At 55.0% G+C, this 27,653-nt stretch overlaps 1 protein-coding gene across 1 annotated transcript in view; it reads left to right on the top strand.

Annotated features, from left to right (window-relative positions):
- NCKAP1L (NCK associated protein 1 like) overlaps positions 1-27,653 on the top strand; it is a 61,670-nt gene that overhangs the window by 14,892 nt on the left and 19,125 nt on the right. The window contains exons 16-25 of the mRNA XM_074979731.1: positions 953-1,085; positions 1,460-1,579; positions 2,317-2,456; positions 3,428-3,559; positions 3,981-4,199; positions 7,532-7,662; positions 8,384-8,481; positions 8,990-9,083; positions 9,533-9,615; positions 13,799-13,879. Coding sequence (XP_074835832.1) covers positions 953-1,085; positions 1,460-1,579; positions 2,317-2,456; positions 3,428-3,559; positions 3,981-4,199; positions 7,532-7,662; positions 8,384-8,481; positions 8,990-9,083; positions 9,533-9,615; positions 13,799-13,879 — 1,231 coding nt within the window. The remainder of the gene's footprint in view (positions 1-952; positions 1,086-1,459; positions 1,580-2,316; positions 2,457-3,427; positions 3,560-3,980; positions 4,200-7,531; positions 7,663-8,383; positions 8,482-8,989; positions 9,084-9,532; positions 9,616-13,798; positions 13,880-27,653) is intronic.

The raw sequence follows: 27,653 nt of genomic DNA, 5'->3' as shown, positions 1-27,653 counted from the left end.
GAATCACACACAAGTACATGGAATCATGTGCACAGAGCTACATGGAGAGGCACATGCACCCAGACAGAATCACGCACATGGACTCATGCCTACACACACACGCGCACACACACACGCAGGCTGCGTCTACACGTGCACGCTACTTCGAAGTAGCGGCAGTAACTTCGAAATAGCGCCCGTCACGTCTACACATGTTGGGCGCTATTTCGAAGTTGAAATCGACGTTAGGCGGCGAGACGTCGAAGTCGCTAACCCCATGAGCGGATGGGAATAGCGCCCTACTTCGACGTTCAACATCGAAGTAGGGACGTGTAGACGATCCGCGTCCCGCAACATCGAAATAGCGGGGTCCTCCATGGCGGCCATCAGCTGGGGGGTTGAGAGATACTCTCTCTCCAGCCCTTGCGGGGCTCTGTGGTCACCGTGGGCAGCAGCCCTTAGCCCAGGGCTTCTGGCTGCTGCTGCTGCAGCTGGGGGTCCGTGCTGCATATACAGGGTCTGCAACTAGTTGTTGGCTCTGTGTATCTTGCATTGTTTAATGAAAGTGTGTCTGGGAGGGGCCCTTTAAGGGAGCAACTTGCTGTTGAGTCCGCCCCGTGACCCTGTCTGCAGCTGTGCCTGGCTCCCTTATTTCGATGTGTGCTACTTTGGCGTGTAGACGTTCCCTCGCTGTGCCTATTTCGATGTTGGGCTGAGCAACGTCGAAGTTGAACATCGACGTTGCCAGCCCTGGAGGACGTGTAGACGTTATTCATCGAAATAGCCTATTTCGATGTCGCAACATCGAAATAAGCTATTTCGAAGTTGGGTGCACGTGTAGACGTAGCCGCAGAGTACAACACACACACACAGAGTACAACATACACACACAGAGTATCTCTCTCACACACACACACACCCCCTCAGGCAGACCCACCCTCTCCTTGATGTGTCCCTCCCTGTCCCCTGACAGTTTCTACATCCGCCCCTTTGAGAAGCTGTTTGCTCTGACCATGGAGGAGCCGGCCATGCTGCGCTTCACCATTGCCTTCCCGCTCGTCTGCAGCCACTTTGCTCACTGCTCCCACCCCATGTGTCCAGAGGAGGTGCGTGCTTCCCTAGCCTGGGGAGGGGACGAGCCTGGAGCAGGCACGGGGGCATGCATGAGGATGCATGGATAGAGAACCTGCAGTGGGACGGAGCATGCTAGGGCGTGCATGGTGGTGAATGGGGGTGGGGGGGCATGCGTGGTGATTTGGGGAAGCAGCGGGGGACACAGGTGTCAATACAGAGGGGAAGAGAACCCACGCGGGGGGACTGGGGCCATGCATGGAGATGCATGGCGGGAGGGAAGTCGGGGCACAAACTGCTGCCCCATGGAGTCTGGAGCTCAGCGGGGCTGGCATTTGGGATCCGGGGCTGGAAGGTGCAGGAAGGGCCTTGTGGGGAGCAGCAAGCAGCCTCAGGACTCTCTCCGCAGTATCCCCACCTGAAGAGCTGCAGCCTGGGTCTGTGCAACAACTTCCTAGAGGAGATCGCCAGGCAGGCTGCCAGCTGCATCATGGATGCCTGTGCTGAGCAGCGCAACCTCAGCGAGCAGGTGAGGGGCCTGCACTGGGCTGGGGTACCCCGGGGCCTAGGCTTCCAGCCTGCAGGCATCTCTGCAACAAGGGGAGGGCTGTGGCATGATGCTGGGGGTGCCTGGTGGATCTGCCAGTCTGGGGGCACCTCTGTGAGGGGCACAGCACAGTGCTAGGGGATCTGTCAGCCTGGGTACCACTCTGTGAGCCCCTAAAGCATGGTGGCACAGTGCTAGGGGATGTCCAGGGCAGCCACCAAATGGGGAGCAAGTCAGTGATCAGGAAAGGGGTATGGGGCATGGCAGGGCACAGGGTGGGGTGGGGACTGAGCACACAGCAGCAGGTGCATGTACCAGGCTTGCTCACCCCCAGCTTGCTGACTGAGGGCTTCAGCTGGCATGGGGCCCCCACAGGGTGCCCTCCAAACTGGCACAGCCCTGGGGTCTGCTTGGTGCTGGGGGCTCTGGAGATGGCTGTGGCTGGAGCTGTGTTGCCTTGCCAGGGAAGCTGACAGCCAGCGACTGCAGTGTGCCAAGCCCTGGCGGCAGTAGGGGGTGGGCATCAGGGTGCCCACTGGCTCCAGGCAGGGAGAGCCAGCTGCCAGGCAGGCAGGATTTGGCCTGGGTCACTGTCTTGGGGAGGGGCGCAGTGGGACTGGGGTCTCAGGTTGGTACCTTGGGTGGGGGCCGGTGCACGCAGGCCTGCCAAGCTCTTAGCCCCTCCCTCATTCAGTGCTCCCTCTCTGTCTCCCGACAAGCTGCTGCCCAAGCACTGCGCCTCCACCATCAGCAAGGCCCGCAACAAGAAGGCCCATAAGCAGCCTCCCAAGAAGGGGGAGCCGGAGCGGGACAAGCCGGGGGCCGAGAGCCAGAGGAAGGACCGGAGCGTGGTGACCAAGTAAGCCCACAGTGCGGGGGGCTTCCAGGGAGCTTTAGAGCTGCTTTGCTGTCCCGGGGGCACTCCCTGTGCCTCAGGTGGTGGGGGGGGTCTGGCGCAGTGAAGGCACTGTCCTGGGCTCCCCGAGGTGCTGATGGCTCAGATCCGAGAAATAACACTGGTACCTGGCCCTTCGTAAGGACGCCCAGCCTGCCTGCGTCCACCAGACCCTGGCTTCGTTGGGCTGCCTGTCGCCGCTCTGAGCAGACATGGCAGCATACCCAGGCCTCTGAGCCAACTGTCACCCCTTGGAGTGTGGGGGGTGATGAACCCAGGCGTCCGGGCCGACATTCATCCCTTGGAGTGTGGGGGGTGATGAATTCCAGCGTCCGAGCTGACAGTCACCCCTTGGAGTGTGGGGGGTGATGAACCCAGGCATCCAGGCTGACAGTCACCCCTTGGAGTGTGGGGAGTGATGAACCCACACGTCTGGGCTGACTGTCACCCCTTCGAGTGTGGGGGGTGATCAAACCAGGTGTCTGGGCCGACAGTCACCCCTTGGAGGGGAGGCGGTGATGAACCCAGGCGTCCGGGCCAACTGTCACCCCTTGGAGTGGAGGGGGTGATTAACCCAGGCGTCCAGGCCAACAGTCACCCCTTGGAGTGGAGGGGGTGATGAACCCAGGCGTTCGGGCCGACAGTCACCCCTTGGAGTGTGGGGGGTGATGAATCCTGGTGTCCGGGCTGACTGTTGCCCCTTGGAGTGGGGAGGTGATGAACCCAGGCGTCCCGGCTCACTATCACCCCTTGGAGCGGAGGGGGTAATGAACCCAGGCGTCTGGGCTGCCTATTGCTGCAGCACTTCCCCATGCCTTTGAAAGATCCTGTTGCATTTGGGTCTGGGTGCGGGCCTGCATTGGGCTAACAGGGGGCTGGGGGGCTCCAGGGCCGGGGGCTGTGAGTAGTGACCAAGCCGGCCTCTCTGCCCCCAGCATGGACAAGCTGCATCAGATGCTGAGTGAGCTCTCCCTCAGCCTCAACCACATCCCCAGCTTCACCGTCTTTGAGCACACGATCACGCCGGCAGAGTACCTCAGCAGCCACCTGGAGATGCGGCTCAACAAGTATGTGGGCCCCTCCAGCTGGTGCTGGGCATGGCCTGTCCCTGCCTGTGGCTCTCAGGTGGGCGGGGGGGGGGGGGTGGGCGGGGGCGTGGCCTGTACCTGCCCATGGACATTGGGTGGGTGGGGGTGTGGCCTTCCATGGCTCATAGCCCTTGGGTGGGTGGGGTGGGGGGGGCATGGCCCTTGGGAGGCGGGGCTGAGACATGGGCTGTGCCCGCCATGGTTCTTCTGCAGAGAGGCTGAGACAGGTCGTGGTGCTGTGGCATCCACAAAGCCCAAGTAACTTCTGAGCACGGTTGTGCTGGGAGATGTGGGAGGGCGACTGGATGTTTGGATGGCGGGGAAGTTGTGGGTTCAGCACATCCACCCAGGGTCTGTGCTGGGCCATGTCTGAGCTCCCCCACCCCCCAACCCCTTTCAGATCCTTCGTGAACTTGGCCAACTACAACCAGGCGACACAGGAGATCATGAGGCCCTCTGAGGTGCTGGCCAGCCTGCGCGCCTACCTTGCCTTCATCCAGTCGCTGGGGCAGTTCATGTGCGTGGACGCCAGCCGCATCATCCGCAACGTGCTGCTGCAGCAGACGCAGCCCCTGGACTCCAGCGGGGAGCAGACCCTCACGACCATCTACACCAACTGGTGGGCGCCTGGGCTGGGGCAGCAAGGCCTGGGCCACAGGATGGGGGAAGCCATGATGCAGGAGAGCCTGGGGGTGCCTGAAGCATGGAGAAGGGGGAGGAGCTGGACAATAGTATGAGGAAGAGTTGAGAGTCTCCGGCATATTGAGTGCAGAGCAGAGGGGACTGAACAGGAGCATGACAAGCAGGACCAGCCTGAAGGGGTGGGACCTGGGCCAGTCCCTCCCCAGTGGCCCGGGCCTGGGGCCCAAAGCACCCTCCCTTGCACCACAGTCCCCACCACCCCATGCAGCCCTGTGCCCCCTTAGGTCAGGCCCTGTTTGTGCTTCCTGGGCCAATGGGCCTGGGGAGGAGAAGAAACAAAAACCTACTTCTAAAGCCAATGAGGAAGGAAGATTTGATAACAGTCATCAACTTCCTGAAGGGGGGCTGTAAAGAGGATGGAAAGAGGCTGTTTTCAGTAGCCACGGATGGCAGAACAAGGAACAATGGTCTGAAGTTACGGTGGGGGAGGTGTAGGCTGGATATTAGGAAAAGCTACTTCCCCAGGAGGGAGGTGAAGCACTGGAATGTGTTGCCTAGAGAGGTGGTGGAATCTCCATCCCTAGAGGATTTTAAGTCTCAGCTTGAGAGAGCCCTGGCTGGGATGATTTAGTTGGGGTTGATGCTGTGCTGGGCAGGGGGCTGGGCTCGATGACTTCCTGAGGTCCCTTCCTGCCCTAGGATGCTATGATTCTATGAGACAGTGTGCTGCCCATGTGAGAGTTTCCCTCAGCCAGTGCCCCTCATCCCTAACCTGCAGCTCCCCCTTTGTCCCAGTCCCTGTCACCTCAGAGAATCACAGAATCCTAGGGCTGGAAGGGACCTCAGGAGGCCACCTACTCTATACCCCTGCCTAAAGCAAGGTCAACCCCCACTAAGTCATTGCAGCCAGGACCTTGTCAAGCTGGGACTTAAATACCTCAAGGGATGGAGAATCTACCACCTCTCTAGGCAACGCATTCCAGAGTTTCACCACCCTCCTGGTGAAGTAGTTTTTTCCTAATATTCAACCTACACCTCTCCCTCTTTAACTTCAGACCATTACTCTTTGTTCTGTCACCTGACACCACTGAGAACAGTTTCTCTCCATCCTCTTTAGAGCTCCCCTTCAGGAAGTTGAAGGCTGCTACTAAATCACCTCTAAGTCTTCTCTTCTGTAAACTAAACAAGCTCAAATCCCTCAGCCTCTCCTCATAGGTCTTGTGCTCCAGCCCCTTAACCATTTTTGTTGCCCTTCACTGAACCTGCTTCAGGACATGCACATCCTTTCTGTACTGGGGGGCCCATAAACAACACATTATTCCAGATGTGACCTCACCAGTGCCGAACAGAGGGGAACAGCCACTTCTCTATATCTGCTCGCAGTGCTCCTCCTAATGCACCCCAATATGCCAAAAGCCTTCTTGGTTGCAAGGGCACACTATTTACTCATATCCAGCCTTTCATCCACCATAACCCAGAAGTCCCTTTCCACTGTACTGCTGCTTAGCCAGTCGGTCCCCAGCCGATAACAATGGTTGGGGTTCTTCTGCCCCAGGTGCAGGACTCTACACTTCTCCTTGTTGAACCTCATCAGATTTCTTTTGGCCCAATCCTCCAATTTATCCAGGTCACTCTGGATTCTCTCTCTACCCTCCAACGAATCTACCTCTCCCCCTAGTTTTGTGTCATCCGCAAACTTGCTGAGGGTGCAATCCAATCCCTCATCCAGCTCATTAATAAAGATGTTGAACAACACTGTCCCCAGAACCAAGCCTTGCAGCACTCCTCTTGAAACCGACTGCCATCCAGATATTGAGCCATTGACCACTACCCGTTGGGCCCAACCATCAAGACAGCTTTCTATCCGTCTTATAGTCCAAGGATCCAATCCATATTTCCTTAATTTATAGGCAAGAATGCTGTGGGAGACCGTATCAAAAGCTTTGTTGAAATCAAGGTATATCACATCCACTGACTTCTCCATGTCCACAGAGCCTGTTATCTCGTCATAGAAACTAATCAGATTGGTCAGGCAGTACTTGCCCTTGGTGAATTCATGTTGGCTACTTTTGATCACTTTCCCCTCTTCCAAGTGCTCCAAAATGGATTCTTTGAGGGTCCCCTCCACTGTTTTCCCAGGGATTGAGGTAAGGCTGACCGGTCTACAGTTCCCTGGATTGTCCTTCTTTCCTTTTTTAAAGACAGGCACTTTGTTTGCCTTTTTCCAATCATCTGGTATCTCCCCTGATCTCCAAGAGTCTACAAAGATCATGGCCAAAGGTTCAGCAATGACATCTGCCAATTCCCTTAGTACCCTTCGGTGCATTAAATCCAGACCCATGGATTTGTGTACATCTAGTTTTTCTAGATAGCTCAGAACTTGTTCTTTTCCCATGGATGGCTGCCCTCCACCTTCCCATACTGCATTGTCTAGCACCATAGTCTGGGAGTTGACTTTGTCCGTGAAGACTGAGACAAAAAAAGCATTGAGTACTTCAGCTTTTCCTACATCGTCTGTCACTAGGTTACCCCTCTCATCCAGTAATGGCCCCACACCTTCTCTGATAACCCTCTTATTGTTAACATGCCTGTAGAAACCCTTCTTGTTACTCTTCACATCCCTTGCCAGCTGCAATTCCAATTGTGCTTTTGCTGTCCTGATTGCTCCCCGGCCGTATGTTTATATTCCTCCTTAGTCAACTGTCCACATTTCCATTTCTTGTACGCATCCTTTTTGAGTTTAAGCTGACTAAGAATTTCCCTCTTAAGCCAAGCTGGTTGCCTACCATGTCTGCATTTCTTACTATGCAGTGGGATGGTTTGTTCCTCTGCCTTCAGTACGACTTCTTTAAAATACTGCCAGTTTTCCTGAAGTCTTTTCCTCCTCATCTTCGTTTCCCAAGGGATCCTGCTGATCAGTTCTCTGGGAGTTGAAGTCTGCTCTTCTGAAATCAAGGGTCTGCATGTTACTGCTCACCCTTCTTCCTTTTGTCCAGATCCTGAAATCTGCCATCTCATGGTCACTGCAGCCCAGGTTTCCACCCACTTCTATTTCTCCAGTAGTTCTTCCCTGTTTGTGAGCAGCAGGTCAAGTTGTGCACAGCCACTGCTCCCTGGCCCTTCATCCCTGACTCACAGCCCCCCCGCTGTCCGTGTCACCCCCCAGCTCGGCCTGTGCCCCTCACTCCCATCTCATGCTCTCACATCCGTACAAGGGTTTGGGGTCTGTCAGGGCAGTCTAGGCACAGGCTGAGAGACCAGTGCTGGTCCTGGCTGTTGAGTAGGTGGATGAATTTTGGCTCCTTGCAGGTACCTGGAGGCGCTGCTGCGCCAGGCTAGCGCTGGCGTCATTGTGTTCTCTCCGGCCAGGCAGGCCTTCATCAGCATCCCCCAGGAGGGAGAGCAGAGCTTCAGTGCTGAGGAGTTCTCCGATGTCTCAGGTGGGCTGTGGCAGCTGCGTCCTGATGTGTGGGGGCAGGGGGGTGAAGGGTCCAGGATGCAGGGAACCTGCTGGACAGCAGGGCAGCTGGTTCTGGCTGCCTCTGGGCACCAGTCCTGGCTGGCTGAGGCGATGGGCTGTGTAGCACAGGAGGGGAGGTGGCAGCAGGACGCCTGCTTGGCAGGACTCTGCAGCACTGGGCGAGGGACAGGAGTGGGATGCAGGGCAGCAGAAGGGCAGTTCTGGGGATGGGGGTGGGGTGAGCAGCTGAAGGATGGCAGATCTGGGGATGCAGGAGGGGGCGCATAGTGGGCTGTCTGGCTCTAGGCACTGGGGGTGGACATGCAGGGAGGCTGCTTCTAGGGATGCTATGGGGATGCAGAGCAGGGGGCAGTCGGCTCTGGGCTGGAGCTGGGGATTTGTGGCAGTGGCAGGGAGGCCAGTTCTGGGCCTGGGGGTAAGGTGGGGCAGGTCAGCTGGCTCTGGGGCCGGGGTTTGGGATATATGGTCCTGGGCTGGCTGGTGGCAGGCCAGGCACGTCTCAGGGACTTTGGCTGCCTGGCTCAGGACTGGAAGGTGTGGTGGTAGAAAAGGAAATTCAGGAGCGTACGAGGGTCTGGGCTTAGCTTGGCTGTCCCTTGTCCAGAGAGCAGGGTGTAGGTCTGACCCCACCAGGCAGAAGGCGCTAACACCTCATGTGTGACCCCTCCCTTCCCCCCCAGAGATGCGGGCTCTGGCTGAGCTGCTGGGGCCCTACGGCATGAAGTTCCTGAGTGACAACCTCATGTGGCATGTCACCTCGCAGGTGGTGGAGCTGAAGGTAGGAGGCTGGGGCGGGCAGAGACGCTGCTGGCTGCACTGCGATCCCCCGGCTACCGGCTGAGCAGGCAGCCGAGCCTCTGCTTACTGGAGAGGGGCCAGGAGGACTCCTGGGTTCTCAGGGAGTGTTGGGGGTGAGTGTGGGGGTGGGGACATGGGTGCCAGGACTCATGGGTTTTATTGCAAGACCTGACACTGACTTGCTGTATCCCACGCGATGCTTCCCCTGAGCTCCATTTGCTGCTGCCCAGCTAACTGCGGAAAGCAAAGGGCCACTGTTCCTAGGTTCTTGTGATTTATGGGGGGGGGGTCAGTTCATCAGTGTCTGGGAGCTCCCTTCTGAGGCAGAGATGCTGGCGTTGGGCAAAATGCTGATACCAGGGAAGAGTCCCATGGAAGCAGCACCTGCCTCTGGACCAGTCAGGCCTGTCTGGTTGTGGCCCTGGGCCAATCGGGCCTGGCTGGTTCTGGCTGGCCCCGGTTTACCCTGGAGATTGTTTCTGCTGCAGAAGTTGGTGACGGAGAACATGGACGTGCTGGTGCAGATCCGCTCCAACTTCTACAAGCCTGAGGAGATGGCGTCACTGGTGCCCCGGCTGACATGTAAGTATTGTTCTCCTCATCCCGGCATTGGCCACTGAATCTACTGCCTGATCCGTAGCTGGTGGAGGGTGCAGCGTAGGGCTGTGCTGCAGAGAGCTTTGAATGGAGAGGTGAGGAATAGAGGGGATAAGGTGAGGGCAGACTGAGGGTTTGAGGGTGGGTGTCACTGGTAGAGCTGGTGGTTCAGGAAGGGGCTGAGGATTGGGGGTAGGGGGCACTGGCAGAACTGGGAGGTTTGGGGGCTGAGGGCTGGGGTGAGGGCCACTGGCAGAGCTGGGGGCTTAGTAGGGGAATGACAGAGGGAGGGCTGCAGGTCAGGAGTCAGGAGCACTAATGGGATGTAAGCAGTTCCCCTGGGTAGACCTGCGGTGTGTTGTATCCCATATTCAGCCCTGTCTCCTGTGCCTCTGTGAACTCACCCCTGACTCCCCCTGCTGCTCTTCCCCCAGCTGCCGACAATGTGCTGAAAAGAATGACCATCATCGGGGAGATCCTGAGCTTCCGCTCCATGGCGCAGAATGGGCTGCGTGAGGTGCGGGCTGGTCTGTCTGGGGCGAGGGGTTGCATGAGGGAGCTGCCGGCCCATCTGAGGGATGGGGCTGCACAAGACAGGTTCCAATCAGTCTGTGTGGGGATCTACAAAGTCCAGATCCAGCTGGACACAGGGAGCAGCATGCACCCACTGTCAAACGGGGTCAATGGCTGTACAAGGTACAGGACAGTGGGGAACTGGCACAATGGAAGGTAGTTACAAGTTTGCTAGCCCTGACTACAGCCTTATGCTCCTATTCCCACTGGATAGCTAGCCCAGCACTAGGCAAGGGAGAGGCATCCTGTCCCCACAGGCCCTATAGTGCTAGCCCAGTGCCAGGCAAGGGAGCTGGGTCCTGTCCCTGCAGCCCTCCCCCGTGGAAAAATACCAGGTTCAAGATGGATACTAGTATCAGGTGACATGGTCATGTCTTTCTAGGACCAACCACAGTTAGGACATACAGGACAGACAAGGCTGTCCACAGATCATTGACTTGATCACCAAACCATTCAGGTTCTGGGGCATCAGTAATGGCTCTCATTAGCATATTGAGAATTAAAACCAGAGTCACACTTCATATTTCTAACTTTACACACAAGAGTGGTACATGCACAAAAACAGGATATAAACATTCAGCAAATTTCAACATCATGATTGACATATCACTTGAGAGATTTTGCATCAAGAGCCTTTGAGTTATGTATATTTGTATTCATAAGCCAATTTCCATAAAGCATGAGGCGAGCCCTGTGACAACCATATCACAAACTTCACTAAAGTCAAAGTAGAGCACGTCCACCACTTTCCCCTCACCCAGAGAGCCAGCTCTTCCATTAGAGAAGATAGTCAGGTTGTTTGGGCATGGCTTGCCCTTGGTGAATCCATGCGGACTATTCCTGATCATCTTCCTCGTCTCCAAGTGCTTCAAAATGAATTCCTTAAGGACCTGCTTCATTATTTTTCCAGGGACTGAGGTGATGCGGACCACTGACCAGTTTGTAGTTCCCTGGATCCTTCTCTCTCCCCTTTTTGACGATGGGTGCTACCTTTGCTTTTTCCCACTTGTCCAGGACCTCCCCTTGGTCGCCAAGACTTTTCAAAGCTAATGGCCGGTGTCTCTGCAATTACATCAGCCAACTTCCTCAGCACCTTCGGATGCATTAAATCTGGCCCCATGGACTTGTGCATATCCAGCTTTTCTAAATAGTCCCTTACCTGTTTTTTCACTACTGAGGGCTGCCCACCTGCTTCCCAAACTGTGCTGTCCAGTGCAGCAGTCTGGGAGCTGACATTGTCTGGGAAGTCTGAGGCAAAAAAGTCTAAAGTATTTACCTTTTTTCCACATCATCTGTCACTAGGTCACCCTCCCCATACAATAAGGGTCCTGCACTTTCCCTGACCACCTTCTTGTCACTAACATACCTATAGAAACCCCTTTTGTTATCCTTCCCGTCCCTGGCTATCTGCAACTCCAATTGCACTTTGGCTGTTCTGACGACACCTCTGCATTGCTTGAGCAACGTTTTATCTTCCTCCCACATCATCTGTCCAAGTTTACACTTTTTGTAAGCCTCCTTTTTGTGTTTAAGCTCTCTAAAGACTTCTATTTCAGCCAAGTTAGGTGGTCTGACAAATTTGCTATTCCTTCTACACATTGGCATGGTTTGCTCCTGTACTTCAGTACTGCCAGATCTCCTGGACTCCTTCCTCTCTCACGTTAGCCTCCCAGGGGATCCTGCCCATCAGTTCTCTGAGGGAGTCAAAGTTTGCTTTTCTGAAGTCCAAGGTCCATATTCTGTTGCTCTCTGCTTCTTCTGCTTCTATATGTGGCACTAATGACACTTCCAGGAATGACCTTGAATTGGTCACTGCAGATTACATGGCTGTGGGAAGGTGAATAAAGGAGTTTGAGTTGCAAGTTGTGTTCTTGTTCATCCTCCTCATTGGAAAAAAAAAAAGGCCCAGGTAGGGACCCATTGAATTGTGAAGGTAAATGAGTAGTTGTGCAGGTGGTGTTGAAGAGAGGGCTTTGGATTCTCTGAGCACAGGAGGTTGTTCCAGGAACATGGATTGCGAGGAAGAGACGGAATCTACCTACCCAGGCAAGAGCACCTTTGCAGGCAGGTTTGCAAACCTAGTGAGGAGGGCTTTAAACTAGGGCTTACATCACCGTCACCCATAGAACCTAGTTTAAAGCCCTCCTCACTAGGTTTACAAACCTGCCTGCAAAGGTGCTCTTGCCTGGGTAGGTAGATTCCCATCTCTTCCTTGCAATCCTTGTTCCTGGAACAACCACCTATGCTCAGAGAATCCAAAGCCCTCTCTTCAACACCACCTGCACAGCTACGCTTTTACCTTCACAACTCAATGGTCCCTACCTGGGCCTTATTTTCAATGAGAAGGATGAACAAGAACACGACTTGCAACTCAGACTCCTTTACTTGCCTGCTCAGAGCCGTGTAGTCTTGCAGTGACCAATTTAAAGTCATTCCTGGAAGTGTCATTAGTACCATGTCTAGAAGGAGGGAGGGCTACTGTCCGAGAGCTTGATCAGCCTCAGCAGACACTCTATCACATGCCGAATTCTAGCTCCAGGCAAGCAGCACACATCTTGTGTTTCCCAGCCTGGACAGCAGGTGGATGACCCTGTCCCCCGTAGTATGGAGTCCCCAGTGACCACCGCCAGTCTCCTCCTCTTGGGAGTGATGCTTGTGGAACCCCCACCCTTAGGGCAATGCATCCCAGGCCTTCCATTCAATGGGGTCACTTTCTGTTCACTACCCTCTGACAACCCTTCCACACTGTTCTCCTCTATAGAGCCTGCACAGACAGACTGAAAATGGTTTCTTACCTGTGTCTGCACTGGGGGTTCGGGAGTTCTCCTCTTCCCTCCTCTGGAGGTCGCATGCTGCCATTTGTCCTCCCTCTCTGCACTGCCCTGTCTGATTCTCCAGCATGCTGGGCCTGCAGCACCAACCACAGACTTCTATCTAGAAAGTCTCCATTTCCTCTGACGTGGTGCAGGGCAGATATGTGGGGCTCTGGTCCTTATACCAGTATGGAGACCAGCCTGCACTTTGTATGGACGAAGTCGCTTCTACCCCCTGGGAGAAACACAAACATGACACATTCTGTGCAAATCACAGCAGCAGATCCCTCAGTATCCGCAGTGTCCTCTTCTAGGAACCTTTTAAGCAGAGCTGGTCCCAGGGGCGGTCGACCCGGGCGGTCACCCAGGGCTGCCAATTTCAAGGGGCCACTGAAATGGACAGCCTGTGCAAGGCTGCAGCCAGTGGGTACTTGCCGTGCATGGATGAGGATGGGCAGGGCTGCAGCTGACCCTCCTGGGGCACGCTGCAGGCATCTGGGGGTGCAGCAGCTGGGAGGACACACCTGCCGCCCCCCCAGCCCAGTGGCCTCCATTTGCCTTCAATTAGTTAGGACCAGCCCTGCTCCTTGGATGCTCTGTTTGCTGCTCACAGAACCTGAAAGGCACAAAACCTGGGGGAACTCCCCGCCCCGCAGGTGAACCTCCTCCCTTGCCTGTCCTCTGTCCACACTCGGTTTGCAACAGGCTGCCTTTTACAGGGCTGCTGGCTCAGAGCAGTTGGCCTGGCTCAAAGCCTTCCTCCACTCAAGGCCCATCTGGAACAAAGCACTCCCAGTTCACATTTTGTGTTTGTCTGTGCGCGTGCGCACACACACACACACACACACACACACACACACACACACACGTGTCAAACTGTCCCTGCAGCTAGCTCCAGTCAAAGAGATGGTCACAGCTGACAGACACACAGATATTCATCCCACCAGCTCACAACACAGCCCCCTTCAGGGCAGCACGCACTGTATCTCCTCTCGGACAGGTCTCAGACAAACTCAAGAGCACCACCTTTTGCACTGCTGCCTTCCTGCCTGTGCTGCTGGGCAGTAACCGCTGCTCCGTCCCACCTCAGGGCTGGCTGCAGCTCAGCGGTGGCTGAAGCCTTCCTGGCAGTTTGTGCAGTGCCCCAGGAGCCTGGGGGGTGGAAGGGTGGGGGGAGGGAGCTTGGCACCCAGGCCGGCATCACGGTGAGGCAGAGAGGGAGGGCTGAGCACTGGGGCAGGCACCAGGAGCTGCTCTGTGAGGGACAGCCTGTGCATGTTGCCATCTCAAGGGCTGGCTCTCTCCTCGCTGCAGGTCTTCTCCAATCGCTGCCCGTTCCTGATGGGCCCCATCGAGTGCCTGAAGGACTTTGTCACCCCGGACACGGACATAAAGGTGGGTGCGACCCTGACGCTTCTGCGGCTGCAGGTGCGGCCCTACGGCCAGGCAGGCCGATCGGAGGGCAGGCTGGGCTGCTGGGCGGGCTGCCTCCTGGTGCATGGTCCATGCTGGGGCCCCAGGGTGACTTGCCAGGGCAGCCCACCTCCTGCTAGGGGAGGCAGAGCATGGCCACACATGGGCTGGGGCGGGGGGGTTGCCCAGCCACATGGGAAATGCTCCCTCTCCCAGGGGACAAAGTTCCCGACTTCTCTCCAAGCCCCAGCAGAGCTCGATTTGAGCCTCCTGTCTCACTCCCATGCCTGGCTCAGGGTCTCAGGATGGCCCTTGGGGGTCTACAGACCCAGTCAAGGATGGGCGAGGGGAGCTGCTGCTGCTGCGTGAACAGGGCTCTGTCCTCAGCACCTGAGTTACTGCTTTTCCGTGAGCGTGATGGAAATGCTGGGCCTGAGTTTATCCTCTGCTGCTGCAGAGCTGGCCAGATGCCTGCCCACCACAGGGGGGTCTGGGTCTGACCATCACCTTGCAGCTTGCCACACATCCCCAGATCACTCGCTGTAGTCTCCAGGGCAGGACTTCCAGGGGCTGCGGCCTGGGCCAGCCATTGCTGCTGCAGCTGGGCAGAGCTCTCCGGAAGTCCTCTGCCCTGTTGTGAGGGGACCCAGGCCTCGAACAGTGCAGAGGGAGACCCAGAGCAAGAAAGGGAGGCACTCTGCACCCCATCTCCCTTCCCGGTGCTGGGTCTGGGTGGGCCTGGTGGGAAGGTGGTGCATGGTCGTGGGTCTTGGGGGGCTCTGCTCCCAGAGGGAGACCGGCCACAGCAGCACCCTGGGGATGTGTCACCTTGGCCCAGGGTAGGTTTTCGAAATGTTTATGTGAGACACGGAGCCCCACAGGCAGCCCCAGCCGCGGGAATCCAGATGGGGCGGCTGGGTTCCTACAGCCCCATGGCTGGGGCTAGCCATGGGGACTCCAGCTGGGGGAATTCCCATGACAAGTCCTGCATCTCCCATTTAAGTGCAAACGTCCAGCGGGATGCGGGACTTCCATGGGAATTCAGGACTGTGCTGCACATTGTGGGACGTCTGGCAGCCCTACCCCAATGGGCCTCCGTGGTACAAGTCCCCCGACATCAGTGGGTTGTGGTTCAGCCCACTGGCCCCAGGGCTGTGTTGGCCAGACAGTTGTGTGTCTGGGGCCATAGCTGCATCGTTGGTCTCCAGGCCTGGGTGGGAGTGGAGTCTTCTCTGGGGCTCAGAGGCCGAGGCAGCCTCATGTCCAGGTTGCATGAGAGCCTCTCTTGGGCCAGGCACAGCCACACTGAGCTCTGCTGACACCGGGGTGATGTGTTCAGCCCTGTGCCATGCACCCTTGCTCTGAACAAGGACACCGCAGCGTCAGGGTGGCAGGGTCTGGGGATGGTCTGTCGTGGGAGGGGCCGGGTCCACAGGGCTGGAGCACAGTGGGGGATCCTGATGAACTTAACCCCTGCAGGCCAGATTCTGCCCTGAGCTCAGCAGGGGTGGCTCTGCAGTGGGATGTGCCAATTCAGTTGGCACTGACCAGTTCATACCACTCTCACTGCCCCCTGGTACCCTGGGGTGTGGCATGACGTGCAAGCATGGTGCTGCCTTTGCGGTACAGCCAGAACCCTGACACAGTGGGTCCCTCGGAGGCGAACAGCTCACAGGGTCATGATTTCCCGGCTGGGCCACTTTTAGTCTACAGGATCTGGGGCTGCAGAGTTGGGGGTGGGGTGGAGCAGCCACCCAGGGGACAGGCCTGTTTGGTGGGGTACTTGAAAGGGTGGCTTGAGGGTAGCGACAGAGCAGAGCGGGTACGTTAGCGACAGAGGGTGGATGCGGAGCGGGGCGGTGGGCGTGTAAACCACGCAAGGTGTGACTGCTGAGCTGCTCAGGGCGTGTGACTGGCCCAGGGTGTGAACTGCAGAGGGACAATGGGGCACTGAGTGCCCAGAGCCCTTAGACAGTCCAGGAGTGGTGTGCAGGCATTGGTTGTTGGGCTGCCTCTGCTCGAACCAGTCCCTCCTGCCAGAGAAGCACATGCCAGCTGTAGCCCGTAGTTCAGACCCCGGGAGAAAGGGCCTGGAACGCCATTCAGCAAGATGGGTTCTGGGGGAGGAGGGCATTTGCTCTGGCCCTGTGGCACGATGCCCGTTCCACATCCTGTGCAGGGCTGACTGTCCCCAGGCCGGATTCAGGCATATCACAGTGGGATGCCAGCCGCTGGCTCCCGTGAGAGCACCACACACCTGCCATCCACAGGCTGAGTGAGGCCTGTCCAGTGTGGGTGTGCTCAGCAGGCTGGGGTGAATCACCTGGCAAATAGATCATGGTGCTGGGCTAATGCAGCTGGGGCGAAGAGTGGAAAGGAGAGAATAACCCTAGAGCAAAGGAAAGAGCTGCCTGGAGCTGCTGGCTGGGTCCTGTCCTCCATGCCCCCCTTGGCCCATGTCCTCATGCAGGCAGGACTGGGCTGGCAAAGTGCATCAGGGGAGGGACAGCTCAGTGGTTTGAGCATGGGCCTGCTAAACCGAGGGTTGTGAGCCCAATGCTTAAGGGGACCATTTAGGGGTGTAGGGCAAATAAACATCAGGGATGGTGCTTGGTCCTGCCAAGAGGGCAGGGGACTGGACTAGATGACCTCCTGAGGTCCCTTCCAGTTCTAGGAGATGTGTATCTCCAATTATCTTATCAGGGTTGGGGCACTGAGCAGGCAGAAGCAGTGGGGAATGTGCATGGGGGATGAGCCGCTCTGTCTCCAGTGTGCCTGGGACTGCTGTATCCATCTTCCTGTCAGCCAGCCACTGTTCCCCAGGGAGGTGGGCTGCACCCTCAGCGCACCCAGAACCTACAAGGAAGGAACTGGTTGCCCTAGTAGAACTAGCCTGGAATCAGCAGCCTGTGGGCTAGGAAAAGCTGGGAGGCCCATAGCACCCAGAGGGCCCAGGATGGACTGAGGGACCAGAGAGGGAATGACGGCTCCAGCCCTCTGCATGCAAACTCCTGCTTAGCTAGAGTGCAAGCCCTGGTGGTGGATGGAGCATTGCTGGGGACAAGGCACAGGTGTGCAAGTCTGGGAGACACAGCCACAGCCGGGTGTCCTGATTCATGTGCCAGGGGATGGACCCCAGTGGCACCAGTGGCCCTGACCTCCAGGAGTTTGGCAAACACGGGCAGGAGGTGCTGTTCCGTTTTACTGCTTGGGCTTCCCAGGGCCATTGATGGGGGGCAGCCAGAGGACAGGCCTGAGAAACACCTAGGGAGGGCTGGGGCTGTGGGCAGCGTGGGGGTTATCTGCAGAGACAAGCCTGGCAGAGCTGTGAGAATCAATAGCTGGCTAGCTGGTCAGGGCTGTCGTATCTTCTGTGAGCCCCAGGGGCAGTAGCAGACAGCACATTAGGTGTAAAGACGGAGCCATGTGGGGCTGAGCTTGTGGGGGCAGAGGGGGCATGTGCCTGTACAGCGGGGACGGGCGCTGTCTTACTGGAGGGAGTGTGATCAGAGATGGTGGGGATGAGTCCAGCAAGCTGCCATGTGACCCCTTTGGGGGGTATTTGGGCCTGTCAGAACAGTGCGTGGTCTTGGGGGGTCAATTCTTCAACCCATGCCAAGCTGGAATGGGGAGGGAGCGGCGTTATCCTGCTCCACAGACTCCAGGCAGATGCTGGGCTGGGATGTCACGTGTGTTAGCCGGCTAGGCCAGGGATGCTCTGACTCTCCATTTCAGACCCAGGAAGGTTAAGATTCTAGCCACGAGGCCAGGCAGTGGGCACACAACCATGGACAGACACTAGAACCTGGATTAAGACCCTGGGGCCCAGACTCCCAGCAGCAGCGGCTGTGGTGTCGCTGGGAGTCCCTCGTTTCCCACCAGCTCTGGATCCTACCACTGCTGCACCACTCCATCACATCCCCCTGCCAGCCTTGCTCCTCCCACTGGCCTGGATTTACTTGCCGCTCTCTGGTACCAGACTCCTGGCAGGTCTGTCAGATCCATGGTACAGGTGGAGAAAGAGCCAGTTCTCAGGAGCAGCCAGCATGGCTGTCTCTGACAGATGGAGGTGGGGGAGGCATCTCCAAGGGCTGGAGCTAGGACTAGATCAGGCTAGACTCTCCCCTTCTTCCTGGGTCACACTGGGCCACGGGCAAATCTGGGGCAGATGGTACACGTTTGCATTTCTGCCTGGAGGGAGGGAATCCAGTTCGTCCCGCCACTGTCAGCAAAGCACCATTTCCTAGCTGAGCTGGACCCCTCTGTCTACGCTGCTGCTGGCTGCTGGGCTGCGCCTTCCCTCTCCGCGCCAGTCAGCTCCCACCAGCTTCTCTGGCATATCATGCCCCGTGTCAGCCTGTCAGCTCTGCAGCTGCCCTGAGGGGGACAGCAGGTTGCTGGCTGCCTTACAGCAGCATTTCTCAACTTTTTTTTTTTTATAAAGTACTCCCTTTTTTAAAAAATTATAAATACCCCCAGTACCCACAATTTTCAGGCACGCACACTTTTTTTCTGTAGTTGCAACACCTTTGTTTAAACAACTTGTGTTAAGGTGTTGTTTCAACAGAGATGGTTGAAATGTCTCATGGCAAATCGTGCCGGGGCAAAGGGGGCCCACTTCCACTTGTAGGAAACCCAAATCTAAGACACTCAGAATTGTAACTGCGCACTTTTCTTAGCTCAGAAGACTTTCCATTCCCACCCCTGGGCTGGGGTTTCTTCACTACAGGTTTTCCCACCTCAAATGTTTCTCACACAGTTTTCTGTGTACGACTTCCTCCAGATCTGCAATTTTATTCTTTGTTTTTCTGAAGAATCGGTCCTTTTAAACCCTTTCTGCTCTAATTATAAAAATCTAAACTACAATGGTCCTAATAGCAATTTTATCTCTTACTTCAGACAACAAGTGTAATATTCTAGAGCCAGCTCTGCCCTGCTTTAAACCAATCACCGCTTCCCTACTCTCCTCCAGAGCCAGGCCCCCCCAGTCCCCCTGATTTAACACACCCCCTCCCCTCCTCCTAATCCACCCCAAACTGCTGTTAGCCTTCTTGGCTACAGGAGCACACTGTTGACTCATATCCAGCCTTCCATCCACTGTAAATCAGTTATCACCCAGTCATTAACGCTGCTTCCCCCAGACTGGGGGGAATTCAGGAGTTTGGGGACTTGATGGGCTGGAGACAACAGATGGCCCTGCCCTGCCTCCCATACATCATGTGAACTTGGAGAGGCTCCATCACCTGTGTCGGGTTAATGAATGGCCTAGAGCTGGGAGCCAGAGCTGGGCAGCTTCTACCTGCTGTTGAGCAACCCTCACTCGCATGTAAGCAGCCCAGGCTTTACAGAAGTGAAGGTCTCAGAGTAAGTCACGGGCAAAGCAAAAATAGAACCCAGGTGTCTGGTTCTGATGGCTAAACCCCAATGCTCGGGCTAGGAGCCCTGATCCCAGACCCCTTGTGATAACCAATAGGCCCCTCTTCTCCATTTTGATGCAGCAACAGAGCAGCATGTGAAAGGCACTCACTGGGGATGCACAGCCCATCTGGAGTGTGGGTCACCTTTAAGGCCCAGCATTCATTCTAATTATGGTGGCCACCTGTTCTGTTTTGAAGGAACAGCTCTTACCTGGTGTGCAATGTCCCATGTCCCTGGTCTAATTAGTGCTGCTGGGAAGTGTCTGACCAGGTGCAGAGCATTCTGAAGGGTTGGTCAGATGCTGGGGCACAGAACTGGCTCTGCGGTAATGAGCAAAGCCCTAACATCAGCTCTGCTCCTTCAGCTTTCACCCATGTGACTTTGAAATGCAGGTGGTCATCTTGTCCCATTCACTGCTATTGCTGGCATAGGCTCTTGCTTGCCATGGGCTGCTTTTCCATTAGGGCAGAGCACATGGGTGCCATTGATGATGATCCACCATGTAGGGTTTGAGAGAACAATGTCCCTACTGTACAGTGGGGCTGAATGCCCCAAGACAGGACTTACAGCTCTAAAATGCCCTTTCTGTCTGCATACAGTGAAATCCCAATGGAACCAACCATGTTCTTTGGTGTGTGCTGGCAGGAGCTCACAGCCCATAGACACGGTCTCTGTGCTCCTCCATGGGCAGGCACAGCCAGCACTCAGCTGTTCAGGTGCAATGCTGTGGTGAGACCCAGCACTCAGCTGTTCACCATCTCTTCCTCCTTGGCTGCTGAGCTGTGCTTTCCTCATGGTTAGTTCCTGTTTTTTTCACCTCTCGCAGGATTGCCTGGAGATCGCGCTGCAGTGAAATACCCATTTCTGAGGGAATGGAGGAGGGCGCCTGTGTGGTTAAGGCCTTGGACTAAGATTTGGCAGAGCTGGGTCCAACTCCCAGTTTAGCCACAGACTCTGTATGTGATGCTCTGCAAGGCACTTAATTCATCCTGTGCCTCTGTGTAGACCAGGGCTAGGAGTTTCCTCCTCATGGGAGATGGGGAGGGAGGAGACGTTAGCAGGTGCTCAGCTGATGGCTAGGTAATCCCCCTGGTAGAGCTGGGGTTGGGATGTTCTTGGATGTTCTGGTGTCCTTTGCTGTGGTGCTGCAGGTAACTGCTGTGTTGCATGGACAGAACTAGCTTCAGGCTTCTCCCTGCCAGCCATCTGAGCACTTCTGCTCTATACTTCCCTGTCCATTTGAAATGCAGCCACTAAACGCATTTGCCTGAGTCCTTGCCCCAGCACCTCTGCATTTGCCACCCGTCTTTTAACACAGACCTCTCCCCTCACCCTGACAACCTGCCCCACTCCATTCTGCACCGTGTAGCCCTGACTCCTCCCCACTACAATCATCTCACAAGGTCTTAGAAGCCCCATCTGCTTAGTCTGATTCCCCTCCATCCCCTCCACACTCTGTCCTTCCACTGGGGAAGCTCCTGGAGATCCATAAAGCAGCAGCTCATCCTGCTTCCAATCCCTCCCCAGGCTCTGCTCTTGGAGGATGTGGACAGGAAACTGGCAGCGGGTGCTGGACAGACTGGTGGAGGGCTGCCCTTGTATTGCTGTCTGGCTGCAGAGGAAGTGCAGAGTGCAGAGCTAGCCCGGTTTGCAGGAGAAGTCGGAGTTCTTCTCTGGTATTTCTGGGCATGAAGAGAAATGCTCTGGCATCCTTCACAGAGTGAAGAGAAGCTGCCAGCAGGTGTGAACTTCTGAAAGGGGGATCCCAGCCATGCTGGGTGAAAAGAAGTAGGGTAAGCTAGGCAGCAGGCGCCAGAGGAACAGCTTGTGGGTTAAATTTAGGCTTTAGAAGGTGTGCTAAGATTGTGTTTTCTAGGTAACCCTTTGTTTCCAGTCCTGTTCCTATCATCGGAGCCTCTGTGCTTTGACTTTAATAACCTTCTTGTCGTTTCACTGTAGCTAAGTGTGTTAAGCAGCGTGTGTTAAGCAGTGCAGTGATCCTGAGTTCGATTCACGGAGCTGCTGTGTACTGTTCCCCAGGCAGGGTTCTGTAACTGCTCAGAGGATCAGCTGAGTCCTTCTGAGGGATGTGCCTATCACTGACCTGTACGGACAGAGAGGCTGGTGCAGGCCTGGGAGGCCATGCTTGGGCTGACATGGGCTGGTGGAGTCAGAAAGCAGATCCATAGCAGGCACAGACAAGGGGTTCTCACGCTAAGAGCTACTGGCAATGACAGGCCTGGGTACCACCACAGTGGCATAGTCAGGCAGCTCTGTACTCAATTTGCTGGTTAGCTGAGGGTCACACTTCAGGCACTTCTGCACCAGTTAACAAAGACACGGTCTGGGGCTGTGTCTACACTAGCCCAAAACTTTGAAATGGCCATGCAAATGGCCATTTCGAAGTTTACTAATGAAGCGCTGAAATACATATTCAGCGCCTCATTAGCATGCGGGCAGCCGCAGTGCTTCAAAATTGATGCAGCTCGTCCCGACGGGGCTCATTTTCGAAAGGACCCCGCCTACTTCGAAGTCCCCATATTCCCATCTGCTCATAGGAATAAGGGGACTTCGAAGTAGCTGGGGTCCTTTTGAAAAGGACCCCCATCTGGACGAGCCACACAATTTCGATGCGCTGCAGCCACCCGCATGCTAATGAGGTGCTGAATATGTATTTCAGCGCTTCATTAGTAAACTTCGAAATGGCCATTTGCATGGCCATTTTGAAGTTTTTGGCTAGTGTAGACGTAGCCATAAAGAACAGATTAGGGTTTCTGGTTTTTGGTGTCATAGAATCATAGAATCCTAGGGCTGGAAGGGACCTCAGGAGGTCATTGAGTCCAGCCCCCTGCCCAAAGCAGGGCCAACCCCAACTAAATCATCCCAGCCAGGGCTTTGTCAAGCCAGGACTTAAAAACCTCTGGGAATGGAGATTCCACCACCTCTCTAGGTAACACATTCCTGTGCTTCACCACCCTCCTGGAGAAATAGTTTTTCCTAATATCCAACCTACACCTCCCTCTCTGTAACTTGAGACCACTGCTCCTAGTTCTGACATCCATCACTATTGAGAACAGCCTCTCTCCTTCCTCTTCAGGAAGTTGAGGGCTGCTATCAAATCCCCCCTCACACGTCTCTACTGCAAAGTAAATAAGCTCAAAACCCTCAGCCTCTCCTCATAGGTCATGTTCTCCAGCCCCTAATCATTTTGTTGTCCTTTGCTGGACCCTCTCCAATGCATCCACACCCTTTCTGTACTGGGGGGACCAGAACTGGATGCTATACTTCATATGTGGCCTCACCAGTGCTGAATAGATGGGAACAGCAACTTCTCTTGATCTGCTCGAAGTGCTCCTCCTAATGCTCCCCAATATGCCATTAGTCTTCTTGGCTACAAGGGTGCACTGTTGACTCATATCCAGCCTCTCATCCACTGTAATCCCCAGGTCCTTTTCTGCGGTGCTGCTACTTAGCCAGTCTGTGTATTTCTTTTGAGGAAGGGAATGAAGCAGCAGGAAAGGCAGGGTCCTGCTGGACACACCAGGAAGCAGCTGGAATAGCTACTCACTCCCAGGCACAGCACAGCCACACCTGTAACAGTGCAGACTCCCAGAACGCCTCTCTGTGGGCCCTGGCCATCTCTCTTGGGCTTCTCTCTGCAGCCCTGTGCTTCCCAGGCACTCCAGCTAGGAGCTACAGGGAGTTTCTCCTTTCAGAGTAGCAGGCCTTCTCCTCTGAATCTCCCCCTGAGCGGAGCCCTGTAGAATGACCAGACATTCTTTAGTGGCCTCCCAACAGAGGCTGGCAGTCCATCCCAGTGGGAGCTGGGTCCTGTCTCTCTTAACAAGTTTATCAGTCTGTGACAAGGCCGAGGGGTTTGGCCCTCCCAGCTGGTCTCTAGGGGATGTTGTCAGGCTGCACTTTGCTCTTAGGAATCCTTGTCCCTTAGTCATCCTTTGTAAGGGTTCAAAGTGCTATCACTGTAAAATGCTAAACAGCATGAGATCAGTCGGGCAGGCATTGGGGTAGCCGGGGCATGCATTCAAACTGAGCACATATGGAGTAAACCATGAAAGAACAAGACATTAAAGCCAACGTTTCCCTTGAAATGGCAGGTGAGCAACTATGCAAAACAAACACAGTCAGCTCTTCTTAACAGTCTCTCTCCGTCTGACATCAAAATATCGGTCTCATTTTGAGACTGATCTCTCTCCGGTGAAAAGCAGAAGTTAATTTTGCTCACAGGGCCATGTGAAGGGAGTTCCTGTGGCCTGTTACGGCAGACAGATGCCAGGGAGAGAAGAGAGAGTACAGAAAAGGTGGGGACAATGCAGCTTTTGCTGATCTGTTTGAAACACAGGGCTGTTAGTTAGTTGCGAGTAGGTGGTTTGGCTGGCAAGTCAACCACGACGCCTACTGCTTGGACCCTGCCAGTACCATCTGGTTAGGGGCCTTGCTGAATTGGATTCTTTCTCCTTAGGCAAGGAGAAAGGCTTGGTTGGATGTAGCATGTGCGACATTTGGATGCAGTGAGAAGCCAAGAGAGTGAGGTAGGGCAGGAGAAAAGACAGCATGAGTTAGAAAACAACTCAAGGAGGGAAGGGAATACACAGCAGGATCCTACTGCCTTTGTGGTGGTGGTCATTTGCTATTCCCGCTGGCTGCCAGAGGGGTGACTTTCAGCACACACAGGTGGGAGCACAGTTCCCCAAACAGGAGCCAGCCCAGCCAACTTTCCCACCCAAGGAGAGTCTCAGCAGAGTCAAGCTGAGGCGCACAACTATGGGCAGGGGAAAACGAGTATCTTTAAAATCTCCCAAAAGGAGTAGATGTGGGTGGCAGGTTTTATCTTTTTTTGTCCACCAGTCAAATGCATTTCTGTAAGGCCAGAAGCCCTGCTGTAAGGCATCATCATACACAAGAGAAGACAAATTGACTCTGTGCCTTTGGAAAACAGGTTGGACTAAGAGCTAGCCTGAAGAAGACAAGAGTCATGACCCTAAACAATGAGGCATCAGCATCAGTCAAGATTGATGGTCTTGACCTAGGTACCGCAGAGAACTTTACATACTTGGGCGGTATCGTCGGACAAGATGGAGGCATCAGAAGTGATATCCAGAGCAGAATCAGTAAAGCCAGAAATGTCTTCATGAGTCTGAACAGAAGTCATCACAGTACAGCATCCACACCAAACAGAAGTTGTATCAGAGCTGTGTCTTACTAGAATGCAGGCGGATGACAGAGTACGACCTCTGTAAATTATCGACTTTTCACACTAGAAGCCTTTGAAGGACCTCTGTATGTTTTTGCCGAGAATAATTTCAAATCAGGCCCTGCTTGCACAGTGAAAGCAAGATGACATGGCCACCATCATTATGAAAAGAAGCTAGAGGTGGAGTGGGCACGTGCTCAGGAAAGATGGAAGCTCCATCACGACTGCTGTGCATTTGACTCCTGAAGGGAAGTGGAAACGAGGATGACCCAAGACTACAAGGATGGCTGGACTGTTGAAGTAGAAATGGTGAGCAAGAATCACACTTGGAGCACTATTGAGAGGCTGGCCCATGACAGGCAGAAGTGGAGGGCCTTTGCTGCTGCCCTACATGCCAGTAGGTGTAAAGGACAACGACGACGATGATGATGATGAAGGCCAGGCCTGGAAGAGCTGGCATTGTTCTCATATTTTCTTGTTCATCAAGTCCGATCTCCCAGCAGTCCTTGATTTACACTGGGCACCGGTCTGTGTTCGACACCTGTAACCAGCGTCTTCCTTATAAACACCAGGGCTGATTTTTCATGGTTACGATAACATCTTATGAACTTCCTCATTCTTTTACAATTGGGCTGATGGTAACTTTGTTGGTCCAGTAATCACAACACCCTGCAGACAGTCACACACTGAGGACTGGGCAGTCAGGCAGTCCCTGCAGAGCTGGTCCACTACAAAGCCACCGGCTGGAGGAGCTCAGCAGCCAACTGGCCACTCCCCTCCAGGACTGGTGGGAAGGAACAGGAACACTGCAAGTGGCAGGAGCTGGGAAAGTGCCAAGGCAGTCCTCTGAGATGGTGTCGGGGAGAATACTAGCTACACTGCAGGCTATCAGCTTCTCTCAGACCCAATGCTGAGCAATCCCTGCAGAGCTCCTGACCCATGGGGCACAGAGCTCCTGTGCCAGCACTAAGCAGATCCCTGAGCTGTGCCCTGCTGCCAGTCAGCCCTGCCTGCCCACAGAGAGCTCTGGGCACTGACCAGCCAGGAGCTGCCTAGGACAGGGGTACAGCCAGGGCAGGGTCCTCTCTCTGCAAGTGGCACAGGCAGGAGATTCCTCAGTGCAACAGATGCTGCAGCTGATGTAGAGGAGATGGGAACTTCTAGGAAAAAGGAATACAAGGGGTGTGAGTCTTGGGCAGACAATATGCAGGGACTGGGGAAGGAGAACCAGATGCTCCTATTCTCCCCTCTCATCAACACCAGGGAAAAGTGAAACATGGTTAAACTGAGCCAAGACAACAGCGTCTCGTGCATCACACCATTAGCCTTTGGAACTCCCTGCCCCAGGCTGCCAATGAGGCCAAGAACTCAACAGAGTTCCAGCTAGGAGCAGATATTTGCACAGACTGAGAGGACACGTCCTCTGCACAGAGTGGTCATGGGGGTGTGCAGGGCTGGGGCCTCCCTGGATAAAGCGGCTACCAACAGTCTTTAAGGCTTTGCCCCTGAGCAGGTTATGCCCTGCTCTCCTGCCAGGGTCCCTCCCACTTTCCGCTGAACCAGCTGGCGCCCCTTCTGGAGACCCGGGTTGGATCTGCTTGGCCAGTTCCTATGGGGAGCTATATCCAGGCCAGCTCCTGAGCCCCAAATGTCACTGTCCTTCCAGCTCCCAACTCCTTCGCTAGAGTCCCAGAGCTTGCTGGCTCCTGGGGCATCCCATGGAGAGCCCAGCCTAGGCTCCCTGCTTGGGGCTGTGGGTTTAATTGCTTTGCACCTGCATGCAAGCCCAAGAATTTGGAGCTGCCCCTGGGGGGCATTCAGAATGCCAGCTAGGGGTGCCAGCATCCACTAGCACACAGGACTGGGTTGAGGAGGCTCTGTGCTGAGGCACTGACCTCCTGAGTGGTACAGGGTTCTCTTGGGGGCCAGCGAACTGGGAGACTTTTCAGGAGTCCCCAAGGTATCTCTTTGTTCTCCACCTTGTATCAGGACCCACACCAATCCCTAACCACAGACCCTTTCCCTCTGGGGTCTTCCCTCCCAGGGAACACCAAACTCCTATACCCACCTTGCCTCCCTGATCCACTACCAATCTTCCTCCAGCTCCTTTACCTCAGGGGCAAACTGCAGTCTGAAATCTGTCTGCTTATCATGGACAAGGGGGTTGGACCTGCTGCCTTCCCCTGTCCTGGCTGCCTCGCTTGCTGTAGAAACCTCAGGCCTTGTCTCAGCCTGGAGCGTGCCTGGCCAGCACTCCCCTGGCTCATACTGCCTTTCCGCAGCACCACGCTTTCCATGGTACCCAGCTCTCCCAGGCTGGAAGATCCCTCTTCCCCCCAGGGCTGGAACAAGAGTATCTGCTGACCTTAGCCAACTGTCTCAGGGAAGAAGTAGTAGGAGAAATAGAAGTAGGTAGAAACCTGGGCTGCAGCAATCATGAGATGGCAGATTTCAGGATCCACACAAGAGGAAGAAGGGTGAGCATTAACATACAGACCCTTGATTTCAAAAGAGCAGACTTTGACTCCCTGAGAGAACGGATGAGCAGGATCCCTTGGGAAACGAAGATGAAGGGGAAAAGAGTTGAAGAGAACTGGCAGTATTTTAAAGAAGTCTTACTGAAGGCACAGGAACAAACCGTCCCGCTGCATAGTAAGAAATGCAAACATGGTAGGCAACCAGCTTGGCTTAAGAGGGAAATCCTTAGTCAGCTTAAACTCAAAAAGGATGTGTACAAGAATGGAAATGTGGACAGTTGACTAAGGAGGAGTATAAACATACGGCCGGAGAATGCTGGGGAGTAATCAGGAAAGCGAAAGCACAATTGGAATTGCAGCTGGCAAGGGATGTGAAGAGTAACAAGAAGGGTCTCTACAGGCATGTTAACAATAAGAGGGTTATCAGAGAAGGTGTGGGGCCATTACTGGATGAGAGGGGTAACCTAGTGACAGACAATGTAGGAAAAGCTGAAGTACTCATTGCTTTTTTTGCCTCAGTCTTCATGGACAAAGTCAGCTCCCAGACTATGGTGCTAGCCAGTGCAGTATGGGAAGGTGGAGGGCAGCCATCCATGGGAAAAGAACAAGTTCTGAGCTATCTAGAAAAACTAGATGTACACAAATCCAT

Source organism: Carettochelys insculpta, chromosome 29 (assembly GCF_033958435.1).
Source record: "Carettochelys insculpta isolate YL-2023 chromosome 29, ASM3395843v1, whole genome shotgun sequence".
Taxonomy (NCBI): domain Eukaryota; kingdom Metazoa; phylum Chordata; order Testudines; family Carettochelyidae; genus Carettochelys; species Carettochelys insculpta.
The sequence above is the reverse complement of the archived record's forward strand: the minus strand, read 5'-3'. Positions and strand labels throughout refer to the sequence as shown.